The 16,897-nt window shown below is 38.0% G+C and overlaps 1 protein-coding gene across 1 annotated transcript in view; it reads right to left on the bottom strand.

The window, feature by feature from the left end:
- The window catches only part of LOC102860557 (E3 ubiquitin-protein ligase RNF13-like), a 136,254-nt gene that overhangs the window by 8,934 nt on the left and 110,423 nt on the right, over positions 1-16,897 (bottom strand). Inside the window, exon 7 of the mRNA XM_006895565.1 lies at positions 15,382-15,475. Within this exon, the coding sequence (XP_006895627.1) occupies positions 15,382-15,475 (94 nt within the window). The remainder of the gene's footprint in view (positions 1-15,381; positions 15,476-16,897) is intronic.

Here is a 16,897-nt window from a genome sequence, read left to right as displayed (position 1 = left end):
GATGCCTCACGCCTTGTGCTGCTGCTAGTCTCGCTTCAGTTTGGCTTGTCATTTTTAGAAATTACTAAAAGCCAAGCTGGTTTCAAATAATCTAGTCATTTTGTGTACTGCTGAGTCAGAAATGACTCACAGCTGACCCTCCAGAGGGTTTTCCGAGGCCATATATTGAGCAGAAAGAGACTGCCCATCTGGATTTTGAATCATGCCTTTCAATTGGCAGCACAACTCTTCATCACTAAGCCACCAGAGCTACCTCATCTAGTCATTCTGCAAACAACTTGATGGAGCGCTTGCTCAAGTTTATAACAAACAGGCTGGACCTTCAGAACACTGATGGCACAGCAGTTAAGCACTGAGCTGCTAACGTAAAGTGTGGTTGTTCAAATCCACCCAGTGGCTGTGCAGGACAGAGTCCCAGTAAGCTACAAGACCCTACAGTGAAGTGCTGCTCTGCCCCCTCAGGTTGTCAGACGTCAGGATCAACAGCACCAAATAGTAACAACAGCCAACCAGAACAGGTCTTGTCAAATAAAAAATATTAAGGGGTAAATAAATGTAGGTTTCATGAGAGCTAATGACTCAACAGTACACATTATTCTAAGAAGTAAGCCCGAGGAGGATGATTCCTTAAAGCACAAGCTTCAAAGCCAAACTACTGTGTTAGCCATTTCTTGCTTTTGCTAGTAAAGGAAGTAATTGCAGCATTTTCTAGCAAATAAAAAGAAATCTTAACTTCTTTCTCAAGACCTCTGTATCACTTCCCAAGAAATCTGACAAAAGACAATGGGATAAAATACTTTTAAAGCCAAATTTCCTTGAAAATCTACTATTTTCCAAATCTTGTGCAAACAAATTAGCATTTACAAATTAGCATTTACTTGTAACTGGATTAAAGAAAATGAAACATGATTATATAAAATAGAAAAATTAACTATTATCCCTTTTAATAAAATCTTCTACAAAATGCTGTTTTCTTTCTGTCTCTAAAATATAGTTATTAAACTATAAAAGAAAAATGGTCTAACAGCTTAAAACTTCAGATCTGAAATCCATTTTCATCATTTCTGTTTCAAGGATCTGATTCTTTCATACACGAGAGCACAGCAGGAGGGCTGCAAAGTGAAAACTTTCCATCTGTTGGGAAATCCGGGTGTTCAGTCACCTCTCCTTAAGGCATGAACTGGATGGTGCGGGAAACTCTAGAAGGCACAATTTCACTTTGAGACTTGGTTCTGAGGGCAGTAAGGAGCAATAAAACTCACAAGAAGCTGGCTGCTTCAGAAGCAAGAAAGCAAAAAGGTTATTATTTTACATGTGCTAGGAATAGCGAGGTCGATACTTTCATCATTGAAGTATTAATCAGGGCAGGTATTTCTGAAAGAGCTGCACATGTTAAGATCAGTAAGATAGGGAAATTTAAAAGTTAAAGTGGTGACAAACTTTTATAGATATTACGCAAAAGCTGAAGCTTTTGGCTGTTCAGGTCAAACACAGAAGTCCCTCCTGCTCTCTGCCTGTAGTGTTCATCCCACACTCCATCCCTCCATTTAGATCTTGTTCCTTGCTTTATCTGAAACAGCATCTTATTTGCTCCCACAAAGGCAGGAATTTTGTCTTTTATTTACTGTTGTTTTCCCAACATCCAAAACAGTGCCTGGTACACAGTGAAAATACTCGGGCAGTGCATGAAAGAATGAATAAATAACAAGTTATTCTCAGGAAATCCGGACTTGTACTTCCAACTGTGAACTCCCATTGCACAGCACAAGATCTGATTCAATCACAGAATGAAGCATAAAATACTAAATACTTCTGTGTTGTTGTTGTGTACCATTTAGTTAGAACCCTCTAGTGGGTTTTCCAAGGCAGTAAATCATGCGGGAGGAGGGAGACTGCCCATCTCTCTCCTCTGGAGCAGCTGGCACCTTTGAACTGTGTGCCTTTGTGTTGGCAGCACAACTGCATTAGGCAAAATGTACACAGATCTTGACCTGCCCATAGTTTACCTTCCAAACATGTTGCTGAATAGTCCAGTCAACTCTTGAGAGAACAAAAGACAATGAAATACTTCATAGAATAGCATTTTTAACAGTGAAATATTAGGTACTGTGAACAGATCCAAGAAAGGAGAGCACATTACACCAGGAGATATTAGAGGAGTCAAGGTTATATCAGGTTAAAATAAGGAGCAACAGATAATGAGGATGGATAAGTACAGCTCTCATGGACACTTAAGCGGGAACCAACTCTAAGCTGACCCTCTCCTGAGTGAGACTGACCATCTTCTAAGGAGGGACGAGGTATCCAAACCTCTAGAGAGTTGCTCAGCACTGCAACTCCATGCAGAGCCTGGATAAGTATCAAAACGGCTCATTGCTGTCGAGTTGGAACTTAGTAATAGCTGACCCTCCAGTGCATCTGCAGAGGCTGCAAATCACATGTCCATTTTATAGTGCAGAGGCTGCAAATCACAAGTCCATTTTATAGTGCAGAGGCTGCAAATCACATGTCCATTTTATAGTGATGGACATATAGTGACTTATTTGGCAAACTATTAAACAGATTAAATGCTGTTAGGGATGACAAACTCAACTAAAGCTTCAAAGTATTGAGATTACTGTGTTAAAAAGGAGGTAAAGAAAGGCCAAAGACATAACATAGGGATATGCAGCTCATCAGACCACAGTATAGAAAGCAAGAAGCAGAATAGAAGCCAAGGCTGGTGACAGTAAGCAGGAGTCATCAGATCAGACAGTCCTCAGATCATGCTAAAGGAGTTTTTACTTTGTTTTTCATCAGACTACATGGAGACTGTAAGAAATGCAGGTGTTCTATTTCTCCTCTGGAAATTCTCAATCATTAGGTGTGAGGTGGCAATCATTTAAAATGTTGAGGATTTTCATCCTTTGGAAACCACTATTTGGTACAAGCATAGAAGAAAAGGAAGAGGCAGGGAAGGATAGGGTGGGAGGAAGGACATGTTTCTGTATATATTCATGTTTATACTACATCATAATATAAAACTATTTCTTACTGTAGGTCACTGTCCAAATGTTTGGAAGCTACTAGTCTTAGGGACGGATCTACTTAGTAACTTTCTTGACAATCTCAAAAAACTCCTTACCGCTGAGTCAGAAGGGACTCAGAGCTGACCCTCCACTGGGTGTTCGGAGGCTGATAATCCCACAGGAAGAGATGATCCACCTTTTCCCCAGAAGGAGCTACTGGATTCAAACTGTCAGTGAGCTGTGACCTTGGGGTTAGCAACTTCCTACAGACCAGCATTTATAATTACAGACTTCTTAACTACTCCTTAACACTGGCTACAAATGTAGTCAGAAGCTTAAGATTAGTTTAATACATAAAAACAAAAATGAGAAGACATTTGGCATATATTCTGGTTTATTAAATACTCCCTACTAAACTGGACATTGAATAAGGGAGACTGAAGAATAACTGATGCCTGTGAATCTGGAGTTGTCAAAAAGTATTAAATATACAATGGACTGCCAAAACAACAAATCTATCTTGCAGGAAGGGCAGTCAGGATACTCCTTGGAAGCAAAAATGGTGAAACACCATCTCGTAGACTCTGGGCATGTTGCTGGGAGATGCTCGTCCTTAGAAAAAGAAATCATGCCTAGAAAAGGGAATGAGGGAAAGGACTGACACTGTGACTCTGTGAGGATGGCACAGGACAGGGCAAGGCCTTGATCTCACAGGGTTCACATGTTCACAGGGCTGCTGTGAGTCACTGCTCACTTGGCACCACCTAATAGTACATAAATTCTCACACTTATTTTTAAAGCAAAATGCAATAGATAATCCAAATAATGATAAAAATAGTGGCCAAAAGTAGCACTGCAATCCTCAAGGCACACAGTTCGAGGCCACTAGTGGGAGAAGGATGGGCAATTGCTTCCTGTGTGATTAACTGCCTCTGAAAACCCACTGGAGGGCCAGCTATGGGTCGGTTCCGACTCGACGGTAAACAAAACACACAACACAAGTGAAACATAACAGTTTACTTCATCTTTACAGTGCATTTTCATGTCCACAGCTTAAGTAGTTACATGCCCAGCTACCCTTTAGTAAATGGGGAAATCTACCTTTAAAACATCAGCCTCTGGGAACTGTGGATCACAATTCTACTCAGACACAGGAGATGGAATTGACTCAGTAGTAACTTTTTATTCATTCAGCATTTTCAAAAAGCAGAGAGATTCACAGTGAAATCTCAAAATGGATATGACTTCTTTTTGATTAACAGACTACTTTGGTCCTTAAACTTAAAAGACAAAAATCATGATATTTTAGGCATTGTCAATATCTTTTGACATCTGGACCCAAGAAAGGGAGCTGGGGTGGGGAAATCAGGTTGAAAGTTTTTAGTGAAGAAATAAATTTTTCTTTTCATTAAAATGTTTTCAATTTCATGCTTATATAGAAACAATTTTTACTTCATGCTTTTTATAATTGACAAAATCATATAACTTTTCTAGATTGTAACATTTATTAAAATGCATTTAATTGGCTACTTTTAAGAGAAAATTCACCCATTCAGTGACTGGTTCTCAATTTCATATAACCTGGTTCACAATGGATTAGTTATGAACTAAAAGTTATTGAATATACTCTGTCCATTAATGGATACAATATAAGAGCAATAGTTTGCAACTCTAACTATTGCTAGTAAGGCTAAGTAGCATTTTCAAGAACAATGTGGCTGACTTCAAGTAGTTGTTTAAATATAGAAATAAACTGTAATAGTCGGGGAAAATAATCTCCCATTAATTACCATGTTATATATGCTTTCTAAACATTAAAAATATAACCTATGCAAAGAAAATCTCGGCAAGATGTAGACTGATAATAGTAATAATAATAAAATGTATAGTCTACCTCATTATGTATGAGAAAATCATGAAAATATGCACTAAGTCTCACTTTTTTCCAAACCATACCTATTAATTTAACATTTCAAGAAATCCTGTGGTATTTTCATAAATGTTCTTTTTCTAACTTTTGACAATTGACGACAGCTCCATCCCAATGCCTAGAGCACAGCGAGTGTTCAGTACAGTGTTAGGACAGGGTATGTGGGTTACATGTTGAACTAGAAAGTGAAATGTTGGCTCATGGCCACCAGCCACTTCTTGGGAGAAAAATGAGATGGTCTCCTTCCTTAAAGATATGCTGCCTCTGATGCCAAAGGAGGCTGTCAGGAGTCAGAAGTGGGCTAGGTGGCAGTGAGGTCACGGTTTTATTTTTGTTTGCTAGTTATTATTTTCATCTAATCCTAGAATTTACTGTGTAAATTAGTTATTACTGACATTGCTTCAGAAAAATATTTTTACAAAGAATTTTTGTATATAGCATTTTGTTGGTGTAAAAATATTAACTCACAAAAATAGGTGAGGAAAATTTCTAAGGGTTTTAATAGACTGACCTTGAAGAGTGTAAATGTATCAGGAATTCTCATATGCTTCTGGCAGGAGGGTAAACTGATATAAACAATTTGGAAATCTATTTGCCACTATGTAATAAATCTGATTGGGTGCTGTAGTGGCCGAATGGATAAGGAGTTACGCTGCCAATCCAAAGGCACACAGTTCAGATGTGCACACAGGCACCAGTTGTTCCATGGTAGAAAGATTAACAATCTCTGTGTCATTTATAGCCTCTGAAAATCCGCTGGAGGGTCAGCTAGCTATGAGTTGGTTCCAACTTGACAATACACATCATCATTTATTTGGTGACTTTTGTTTTGGAAACTCACAAATATACTTAGGATGACACAACATATATACTTAGGATGACATATAGTAGTGGCAAGAACAGTAGTAATAACACTAGCCTTAGTGGTAATTATAATAGCACTAACAGTAGTAATAGCAGCTAATATTGAATACTTTGTTACATGGCACATACCGGTTTAAGCTCATTACATGGGTTTACCCTTATAATCCTTACAAGAACATCAAGAATTGGTACTCTTATTAGTCCCAGTTTACAGAGCAATAATAAGTAATTTGCATAGCACTGTATAATTACAGGGTGAGAATTTAGTTCTAAAATCTAGTTCCAGAATCTGTACTTTTAACTATTGTTATACATAAAAATGTTTTATACAGCATCGATCATAATGAAAAGTTAGAACCAGTCTAATTATCTACCATGAAAAAAGGCTAGACACATAACAATTTACTGAAAGACTGAAAACTATAAAACATAAAGGAAGCGTCAACACATCTTATTGAATAGATGTGGAAAAGTTTTCTGGTGACATTAGGCAGAAAAGACAAAGACAGCCACGGTGAGCACTTCTACTCAGCTTCATACGGGAAAGTCTATCGGTGCAATGAAACAGAAAAAAAAAAACCCAAAGAAATAATAGGGAGAGAAGAGAAATCATTTGTCAATGATATACTAAATGTAAAAACTTTCTGAAAAATCTGTATAAACTAATGGGGGGGGCACAAAACTTTATTAAGCAATCTTAAAACTACAAGCAGACAAAAGAATATATAATCTCTTACAATTCAGGAGGCTAGGTGTCCACACTGAAGTTGCTGGCCCAGGGGAACCTTTCTCCTGGGTGTCCCAGCACAGGAACCTGGGCCCAAGGACACTCCCCTTGAGGCTCGTCTTTCTCAGTGCCACTGAGGATCCTTTCTTTCTCTCTACATCTCTCTCTTTCTTGTAAAGGAATCAGCTGAAAGAGCCAGTTTCTTCAGTGCATATTGTTAAGTTGCCAAGTTAATGAGCATGTGTGACAGAGTATAACTGCCCCATTGAGTTTTCCTAGGCTTTGTAATCTTTACTGATGGTAGAACTCTGATGGCCTAGTAGGTAGGGAATTGTGCTGCCAACCCAATGGTTCAAATCCACCAGCAACTCTGCAGGAGAAGGAGAAGCAATCTCCCCCCAATGATTTATAGCCTCTCAGAGCCTGGAAGGTCAGAGGTAAGTCATTTCCAATCTTTACTGAAGGAACCCTGGACAGTGCCTCACATATTTAGTAAATGTTCAGTAATTATTTGATAAATTAGTAGTTAATGGAAATATGAATCACAAATATTCTGTAAATGAATGAGTAAAAAATGATTTTAAAAGTTGCCTAATACTCTATTACATAGACTCCCTATATCTTTGGATATCCTTATACATTTTATTTTCTACAATAAATGTCTTAATCCTTTCTTCTTCATCCAAGTAGTTATAAATAATGCCTGCAGTTAAGCGACAGTCAACAAAGCAGACTTGATTTTGTGATCTTAAGGTACAATTTATGAATCAATTCATGCTCAATTTGCAGGATCATTTTGTAATCACAGTAAAGCACTGAATATCAAAGCCAGCATCAATGAGGCATGAAAATGCTGTTGGCTTGTAGCTATTACTATAATTACATGTTTTATGACATATAACCTCTATTTCAATTATATATTAATTGACATCAATAATTACTTTTTCAATGCTGGTGAAATAATTTCATTTTAGTCCATGCTTTGGATCTCATGGCTCTGATGACTGTACATTAACTGTTTAAGAAAAGGGAAAATTATAATCATCAATACCATACAGATGCTTCCTCAAATTTCTAAGTTCAGAGTACCTTTACTCTCTCAGTTGTTTTTCATAGTGTCACTGCCAACCCAAAGGCATGTAATTCAAATCCACAAGTTGCTCTCCTGGAGAAAGACGGGCAGTCTCCTCTTGTGCTATTTCCTGCCTCTGAACACCCACTGCAGTCAGCTCTGAGTTAGTTTTAACTCAACAATGTTGTTGTTACGTGCTGTTGAGTCGTTTGCGACTCATAGCGACCCTATGTACAACAGCTCTAAACCGTGCTCTATTCTGTGCCAATCTCATTGCCTCTGACACACCCATCCCGATCACCCCAGTCACCCATCCTGATCACCCCAGTCACTAACAATACGTAACAACTAAATACAAACAGAAACTTCTGCAAGTTTTATTAAATAGTTAGGTACAAACATTTATGTCCTAACCATGTGGTGCTGCTGGGCCCTGAACACCTAACTCTTCAAAACTTTGGAATCAGGTTGGATATGGCTACCTTCATTTCCTACTGCAATGCTGACTTGCTTTTTACCACTGAAAACTTGATGCAGAAAAATACAGCCATCATTTGAATGAAAGTAGCAATCTAAAGCTCCAACTGTAGCTATATCATAATGCTGACACTAAAGGAGGGTAGGTTTTCTCTTGGACACTGAAATCCCTGCAGCATCTTGGACCCCTCATAGTCTGCAAACTGCAAAGTGCACTGTATTTCCTCCCTGTGGGTAGTAAATGAAAACTAAGGCCCCTGAAAGACCCCCTAAAACCTGTAGCCCTCATAGCTCAAGAACAGTCAACCTTAGGATATCAAAAGAGCGTCAGCTTCCCAGGATAAAACTCAGAAGGCAAAAGAGGCTAAAAAAAGGATTGGAAATAAAATGGTAAGCATAAGGAGGAAGCTGGATGATACCATGTTACACTGTAGAGATTTCAATGTCAGGCAACAAAACATGCTTTAACTGTTGAATGGAAAACTAATTTGCTCTGTATACTTCCATCTAAATTTTTTAAAAAGCTAAAAATAAATAAAGTCATTAAACCTAACACATCTTTTCATGGTCATTTCTTTCTTTTTTGAATGAAATAATGAACGGATTTGAGGAGGATACCAGAGAGAAGATCTAAGAGAGAAACAAGTTATTCTGACAGCTATGTAAATGTAGCCATCTTGTTTCAATAATGCTTACTTTAATCTTGTCTTAACAGTTTTTAAAGCAGAAATTAAAAATCCATTACCCTGCCTGCTGTATAAATAAATGTCATCTGACAGAATAGAGGGGGACTTGGAACAATAAGGATGAGATCTTATTGTAAGCAAACTTAGATTTCTTTTTGAGCAGACTAGTATCACCATTCTGATTAAATCCTTCTGTTTGTCCTTCACTAGAATGGCCCTGACTGAGTGAAGAATATAAATTACCAGGTTAACCAGATAGCAGGCGAAGTATGACAATGACGAATTAGTATTTTGACCAGTATCATGCCAAGTCACATAACACGAACTTCACCAACAGCAGATCAGTGTTACTGAGAGAACTACGAAGAAAAATGCCAAAATTAAGTAGACCACTAGTTCCTTACACAGACATGGGATTATTATTATTACACCCAATAATGTAGAGCGAGCATATTGCTTGAATAAGGATAAAGACGAGTTATCCTATTAGGCAGATTTATAACTGGAAGGAAGATTTCATTTCCATGATATGAATGAATTACGTGCCTTAAATACTTTTTATGTGAAGCCGTGGACAACTAATTGCTTAGCCACTATAACAGATTATCTCTGATATGAGAACTTAGGTAAACATAAGAAATTTTATCAGAGAGATAAAATACTTCAAATATCTCACTCTGAAGGAAAACGTGTGATTCTGACTTTTTCTTCTATGTCAAATTAATCTGGAAAGAAATCAGCCCTAAAGGTTGGTAAAATTTTCTCTTTGTCCACCATATACTTTCTTCTGTATGTTGTTGTCAGATGTCATCAAGTCTAATACAACTCACAGCAACCCTATGAACAAAGCCGAGCTCCGTCCTCCTATCCTGTACCACCCTCACAATGTGTCACATTCTAGCCCACTGCTGCAGTCACTATGTCAGTCCACCTGGCTGAGGCTGTTCATCTCTTTCACTGACCCTCCATCTTTCCCTCTCCAAAGAATAGTCTCTGAGCAGTATGCCCAAAATATGTGAGATGAAGCTTGGGGGGGTGTGTGTGTACACATACATACATACATACATGCATATATAGAATTTATTTGCATGCATCTATCAAATTCCTTTCTAGATTATTCTGCTAGTTAAGTTCATGAATACAATAGGAGTTGGCTCTGAGTTATAACAACCCTTACAACAGAACACAAAAGTCTGTACCATCCTCACAATCCCTGTGTGCTGGCCAGTGGCTCCATCCACTAGGGGTGCAACAATCCATTTTGCTGAGGGTCGTCTTTCATTGACCCGCTACTTTCCCAGCATGCTCTCTCTCCGGGGAATGATTCCTCCTGATAGCATATCCAAACAATGTGAGACAGTGTCCTATCACCCTTACTTGCTGCCCTCACAGAAGTGCACTCTGGCTGCACTGCTCCCAAGACAGACTTTTTTACTTGCTTTTTTTAAGGCCATGGTACATTCAACTATTACATATAATATTGAATATAATTATAGTAATTTATCAAATTTATTTTAAAAACAATTGACCATTCAGAATGTACATTTATTTTTCTTCCTTTATTTCTGCTGAGAACTAAACTGTCTAAAAGCATATTCCGTTAAGTTTGAAGAAAAATATTTTTTATGACAGGAAACTGCAGAAAAAAATTGTTCCTACAGAATGGAAAGAGGTTGCTATCAACTTGATGATCAACAACTGTAATCTAAACTAGATCTAAGAGACACTCTCTGTAGAATGCAGGAGCAGAATACACATTTCTCTCCAGTGCACATAGATCATTCTTCTAGACTGACTGTATTTAAGTCAAAAAACAAGCCCAAATAAATTTTAAATATCCTTTAAGAACAAAGATGCAAAAATTATCAACAGCATACCAGGAAAAAAAAAATCAAAAGCAAGTTAAACAGATAATATACCATAACCAGGCAGAACTTTTTCTCCCAGCTATACAAAGGTAACGACATAAGAAAATCATATGTGCGGTCAGGAGTTTTAAAAATGATTGTTTTATCCACTGCCCCAGGCGGTGTGCTCTCCAGCTGTGAACAAGTGGTCTGCGGCACCGAGGCCATCATAACTGTGAGAGCTAACCAGACTCCAGCAAGACGATGGCAAGGCAGAGGTTTTGCTTGCTGGAAGACGAGGAAGACCCGATTTGGGACTGTTATGAGGTAAAGCTTTCTGGAGAAAACAAGACATGGGGGCACAGGCCTTTGAATGTCTTTCTGAAAGGGCCAGAGGGAATAAGAATCACACAGCCCCTCACTGCCCCAGAGCAAAAAGCAGATAAAGAGTGCAATGCCCAGCCCCAATGTACCTTGTTTATTTGTTGTTGATTCACAGTTGTGGTACCAAGAATAGGATTTCTTAGGGAAGTGAATGGAGGAGGCAGAGATTAGTACCCAAAACAAGTCCAGGCTTTAGCACAACAATTCCAAGGCACAATTCCTCGGTAAGTCCAGGATCCGGTTCCAGTTCAGCACTCTAATCCAAAGCATCCAGCAAGGTTTGCTTCAGAGGAGTACTAAGTCAGCTTTTCCTTCAAGCATCCAGCCAGAACAGCAAAAACCTTTAACTGTGGCCAGTATAAATGCAAGAAGCCTCAGGTCACACCTTGCCACAGTTTCTCCGCAGCAATGCCAGTCTCTCCACCACCATTATCAGTGTCTTGCTCCAGTCTTACTCAGTTTTTGCTGCCCTGTGTCTGTAACACACTCTTTCTCTTATCCTAGTCCCACATCTGTTGATTTGCAAGACCACGTGTTGGCAGATAAGGTAGATAAAGACTAACTGTAATGACTTAAATATTTAGCCAACTTTTAGGTTAACAGCATAGTGCTGCTGGACTGAACCTGGATGTTCAGTATAACCTTTGTTCCCCACCCACAACCTATTTCCCTGTAAACCCCACAACTGTAAGAAAAAGAGGTTTTATAAAGTCTGTATAGTCTGTTGCAATGAATTTCAGACCCAATAATTAACAGGAGTAGGTGTAGGGGCATAGAGTCATGTCTGACCTTATAGGGAGATCTAACCTTATACTGTGGATGTTGTTGATAGGGACAGTTCCCCTTTTGTAGAGTCAGTAGATGTTGGAATCAGCTGTCCTTATGTTTCTGTTGATCCTTTTACAAAATAGTTGCTGTTGTTGTTCTGTGCCATTGAGTTGCCTGTGACCCATAGCGACCCTATGTACAACAGCCCTAAACACTGCCTTTTCCTGTGCCAATCTCACTGTTTCTGACACACCTACCCCCATTACCCCAGTCACTGAATCAATCTATCTCATTGAGAGTCTCCCTCTCCTGCGCTGTCCCTCCACGCTCCCAAGCATGGCATTCCTCTCCAAGGAATGGTCACTCCTTGCAACATGTCCAAAGTATGTCAGACGAAGCCCCAGAATCCTTGTCTCCAAGGAGCAGCCTGGCTTCACCCTTTTCAGGACAAACCTGTTTGTTCTCTTAGCAGTCCATGGTATATTCAATACTCTTCTCCAGCACCACAGCTCCAAGGCATCAGTTCTCCTTCATCCCTAGCTACTGTCCAGCTCTGACACATAGCAAGTGATTGCAAATACCATCACATGTATCAGATGCACCTTAGTCTCCAGACTGACATCATTGCTCTTCAGTACTTTAGAGAGGTCTCTAACCGCATACTTTCCCATCACAATATGTCTTTTAATTTCCTGGCTGCCAAGAGTGTTGATTGTGGAGCCAAACAAACTAAAGCTGTCAACAGTCTCAATCTCTTTACCATCCATCATGATGCTGCCAATCGGCCCAGTGATGAGAATCTTTGTTTTCTTGATATTGAGCCTCAATCCATACTGAAGGCTGCATTAATTAATTTTGTTCATGTTGTTAGGTGTCATCACAGGACAAAGAAAAGAAACCAAAATGATCATCTCAACTAATCAAGAAAAAGGCATTTGGAAAACTCCAGCTTCCTTTTATGATAAAAACAAGAAAAGAGAAATTCCTTAACTTGAAAAATAGCATTTATGAGAAACCCCAGCTAACATTCTCAGTGGAAAATGACTAAGAGCCTTCCCTCAGGAAAGATTAGACGTAAGATACTCACTTATCACTGCTATTCAGTATTGCACTGGAAGTCCTAACCAGAGTAGCTAGGCAAGGGGCAAAAATAGAAGGCATTCAAATCAGGGAGAAGTAGTAAAATTACCTCTACTCACATAAGAAAAGATATCTGCAAATTCACAACAATATATCTAAGGAATTCAGCAAAGTTACAGGGTACAAAATGAACACACAAAAATCAGCTATTCGTCTATATACTAGCAATGAACAATATAAAATTAAGAAAACAACTGTATTAAAAATAACTGTAAAAAATAAAACTCTAAGAATAAATTTAAGCAGGGAAATGAAAGTCTTTTTTCCAAAGTCAACATCTAAAAATTCTAAAATATTGCTGGACAAAATTAAAGAAACCTAAATGAGTGGAAAGACAATCATGCTCATGGATTGAGAGATTTAATATTGTTAAGAAGTCAGTACTACCCAAAGTGAAACCCACACCTAATTCTTACCAAATTTTAAGTGGTTTTTTTTGCAGAAATAGGGAAAGTCAATCCTCAAATTAATAAAGAATGGCAAGAAATCATAATTAGAGGGAAAGAAAATTCTTGGGAAAAGAATAAAGTAGGAGGACTCTTGCATCCTGAGTTCAAATCTTATTACAAAATGATACCATCAAAGCTGTTCAGTGCTGCTCTAACAACAATCATATAAATAAATGGAATAGAATTAAGAGTTGAGAAATAAACAATACATGTATAGCTAGTTGATTTTTAACAAGAGTTCTGAAGTTCTTTAATGAGGAAAGCAAATAAATTATATTGGGAAAACAGGACTTCCACACGCAGAAGAATCTGGATTCTAACCTCACCACATTTTAAAAAAGGACTCAAAAGAATTCAAAGAGCTAAAATCATTAAAAATTTAAGAACAAAGCAGGATGTGTAACTTACAACAAACTTAATGGCCTAGAACATCAAGAAAAACAAAAGAAAACAGCTGGTAAAATGGTCTCTGTCAATATTAAAAACTTCTGTGTATAAAAGAACATTGTCAAGAAAGTGAAATGATAACCTACACAATGAGAGAAGAAAATGCAGACATCCCAAAGACTGCTTAAAGTTTTTTAACCAGAATAAAGAACTCTTCTAACTCAACAAGAAGACAATTTAATTTTAAAATTAATTTAAGACTTGAACAGACATATTCAAAAGAAGAAAAACAGAGATGTTCAATATCATTAATCCTTAAAAACCAGAAAACTCACTGCCATCAACAATAGGATACTTCACATCCACAAGAACAGCTATTATTTAAATACTTAAAAATAACAAATATGGAGGAGAATCGAAAGAAACTGAAACACTTGTCCTTCACTGCTGAGGTTGTAAAATGGTACTGCTGCACTAGAAAACAGTTTGGTGGCACTTCAAAAATTAAGCATGTAACTACCATGACATGAAAATTTCACAACCATTTATATTCCAAAACAAAGATATTCTTGTGACACAGAAGTTAAATGCCTGGCTGCCTACCAAAATAGTGATTCAAACTCACCAGCTGCACCACGGGAAAGAGATGCGGCAGTCAACTTCCACATTTATAGTCTTGGAAACCATATGGGGACAGTTCTACTCTGTCTATACGATTGTTATAAAGGGAAATAACCTACCCACCAAGAAGTTTGACTTCTACAGATAAATGGTGTGAAAGCAGGTCATCGAATAGGTGGTACATCAGACAATGGAATAGTAACCAGCACTGAAAAACGAGTATAACACTACATAAAATGGGTACGTCTGGAAGACATTATGCTGAGTCATTCCTCATTATGCGTTTTCCTCATGGTGAAAAAGATATATACTGCATAAGAACACTTAGAACACTTAAAAAAAAAACAAAAAAAAAAACAGGACCTAGAAACATGAACAATTTTCAGTAAGTGAAATATAAGCATTTGGGTTGAATCCACCAGCTAATCTCTTCTCATGTAATACAGTCTCTGAAAACCTGCTGGAGGGTCAGCTGTGAGTTGGTATGCCTTAATGGTGCACAACAACAACAAAACGAAGATTATCTTGGTCAGAGTACTAGGACCATCTCAGCTCATCAATACTAGCTAGCTAGGTGACATGAGCTAACACTCTTAGTTTCTTGGAGCCTTTTTTTCTCATCTGTAAAGAGGCTATAGCAATTTCACTCATTAAAAAAAGTATTAAAATTAAATGAGATTACATATGTAACGTGTATTGACACCAAAAAGGCACTTGTGTATGTAGTTATTGAAACACTACACAGTGGTGGGGGCAGAAGGAGCCAATGGGGTGATGGTGGAGGATTAGTGTGTCAAAGAAGTATTACCACTGACATCGTTTAGAACTGCTGTCTTATGGTCATGATAAAAAGACATTTTAGTGTGTAATTACCATTTTTTAATATAGATGAGGTACCCTTTCACTGCTTTCACCAAAGATATCACAGCAGAATTGAATATATAACTGAGTATCAAAGTGACAGGCATAGCATGTATAAGGCCTTATTCAAGAGTTGGTATTTAGAAAATTATTCACTTACCTTTCTTGAATTTATGTATAGGAAGTTTCTTAAGTTGATCTTTACGAAGTCTGTTTCTTCTAGCTCTATGTCGATCTTGGACAAATTTTGTGATCTAAAAGTAAGAGAAAAAATAAATCAAATACTTATTATGCAAGCAGTAAATAGGTATGAAAATAACAAATGTCTGTAACTTCATAGATAGCTACTGCAAATCAATTCAAGTCACTTTAATGCTAAATGTAATAATAGGATTAAAGCTTTGTACATTAGTGAAGTTACCCCACAAATTCTTCTTTAAAGAATATTTTTAAAGTTTAAAATGTTTCTTTATTAACTCTGAAACCTTTCCAGAAACCTCAAAAGTAATATATAACTGTTTTCTCACAAGAACACAAATATTGTTGTCCTGTTCTGTTGAGTCAGAACCAACTCTCCTAGCTGACCCTCCAGGCGGTTTGCACTGCAGGAGACTGTCCATCTTTTTCCTGCAGAGGAGCAGGTGGATTTGAACAATGTGCCTGAGGAGCAGGTGGATTTGAACAATGTGCCTTTGGGTTGGCAAAGCAACTCCTTACCTCTAAGCCAACAGAGCTCCTTAAATACAAACGACAAACAAATAAAAATATCAAGACTTCAACAAATTAGAATGAATGGGAGTACTGAGGTTCCTATAAATGATAAAATAAATTTACAGAATTTTCATTCCCAGCAGTATAGGAGAATAAATACAGACTTTCTCTACTACAAAAATCTAAAAATGCTGGATAAAATATACAAAATGGTCTTTACTATAAATTGTGATGCTTACAAGAATGAATGAGAAGTCTTTAGGGAATACCAAGTGCACGCCTTGTCAGTTCTGGGGCACTGAGGACACAGATGTAGGCACAAGTACAGAGGGTTAGAATGTGGGTTCCCGAGCAAGGATAAGAGATGAGAACTGAGACTGCAGAAAACCAAGGTCCTTGAAGGCTTATATCCCAAATGAAAGAGGATTCTGCCTTAGCTTAAGGACATTAGAAGGATATTTTTTTACTTTTAAGAATTACGCACAAGGAGAACATGTTTTGGTGAGAAAGTGAAACCACAAGCTTGCCCAATGACAGGCTGCTTTGCTTCACTGACACACTTTACATGGGGTGAAAATCCTAAAACTAGAAAATGAGGTCAGAGCTGTAGATCATGGAGATCTTTACTCATGTAAAAGTAAGATTACTCAATAATAGGCATGCAGAGGACACACATAGACTGCAATTGGTGGGATGTTGATGCTTCAATGCCCCCAATGAATTCTTGCTTTTTAAGTAACAGAAACAGCTGACTCCTAGCTAACACACGTCAAGTACAACCTCCACCCATAGTGAAGGCCTGTCTATTGCATGATGTCAGGTAGCTTTCAATGAAGCTTGCAGACTAAGATTAGGAAGAAAGGCCTGGTGACAAACGTCTGAGAATCAGACAGTGGAAACCCTATGGTCACAGGGATGCAATGTGCAACCGATCAGGGGAACAGTGTTCTGGTCCGTCAGAGGCC

The sequence above is a fragment of the Elephantulus edwardii genome, unplaced genomic scaffold (assembly GCF_000299155.1).
Source record: "Elephantulus edwardii isolate Elephantulus edwardi_28Jun2011 unplaced genomic scaffold, EleEdw1.0 scaffold00169, whole genome shotgun sequence".
NCBI lineage: Eukaryota > Metazoa > Chordata > Mammalia > Macroscelidea > Macroscelididae > Elephantulus > Elephantulus edwardii.
Note: the sequence above shows the minus strand (reverse complement) of the source record. Positions and strands in the feature narration are given on the sequence as shown.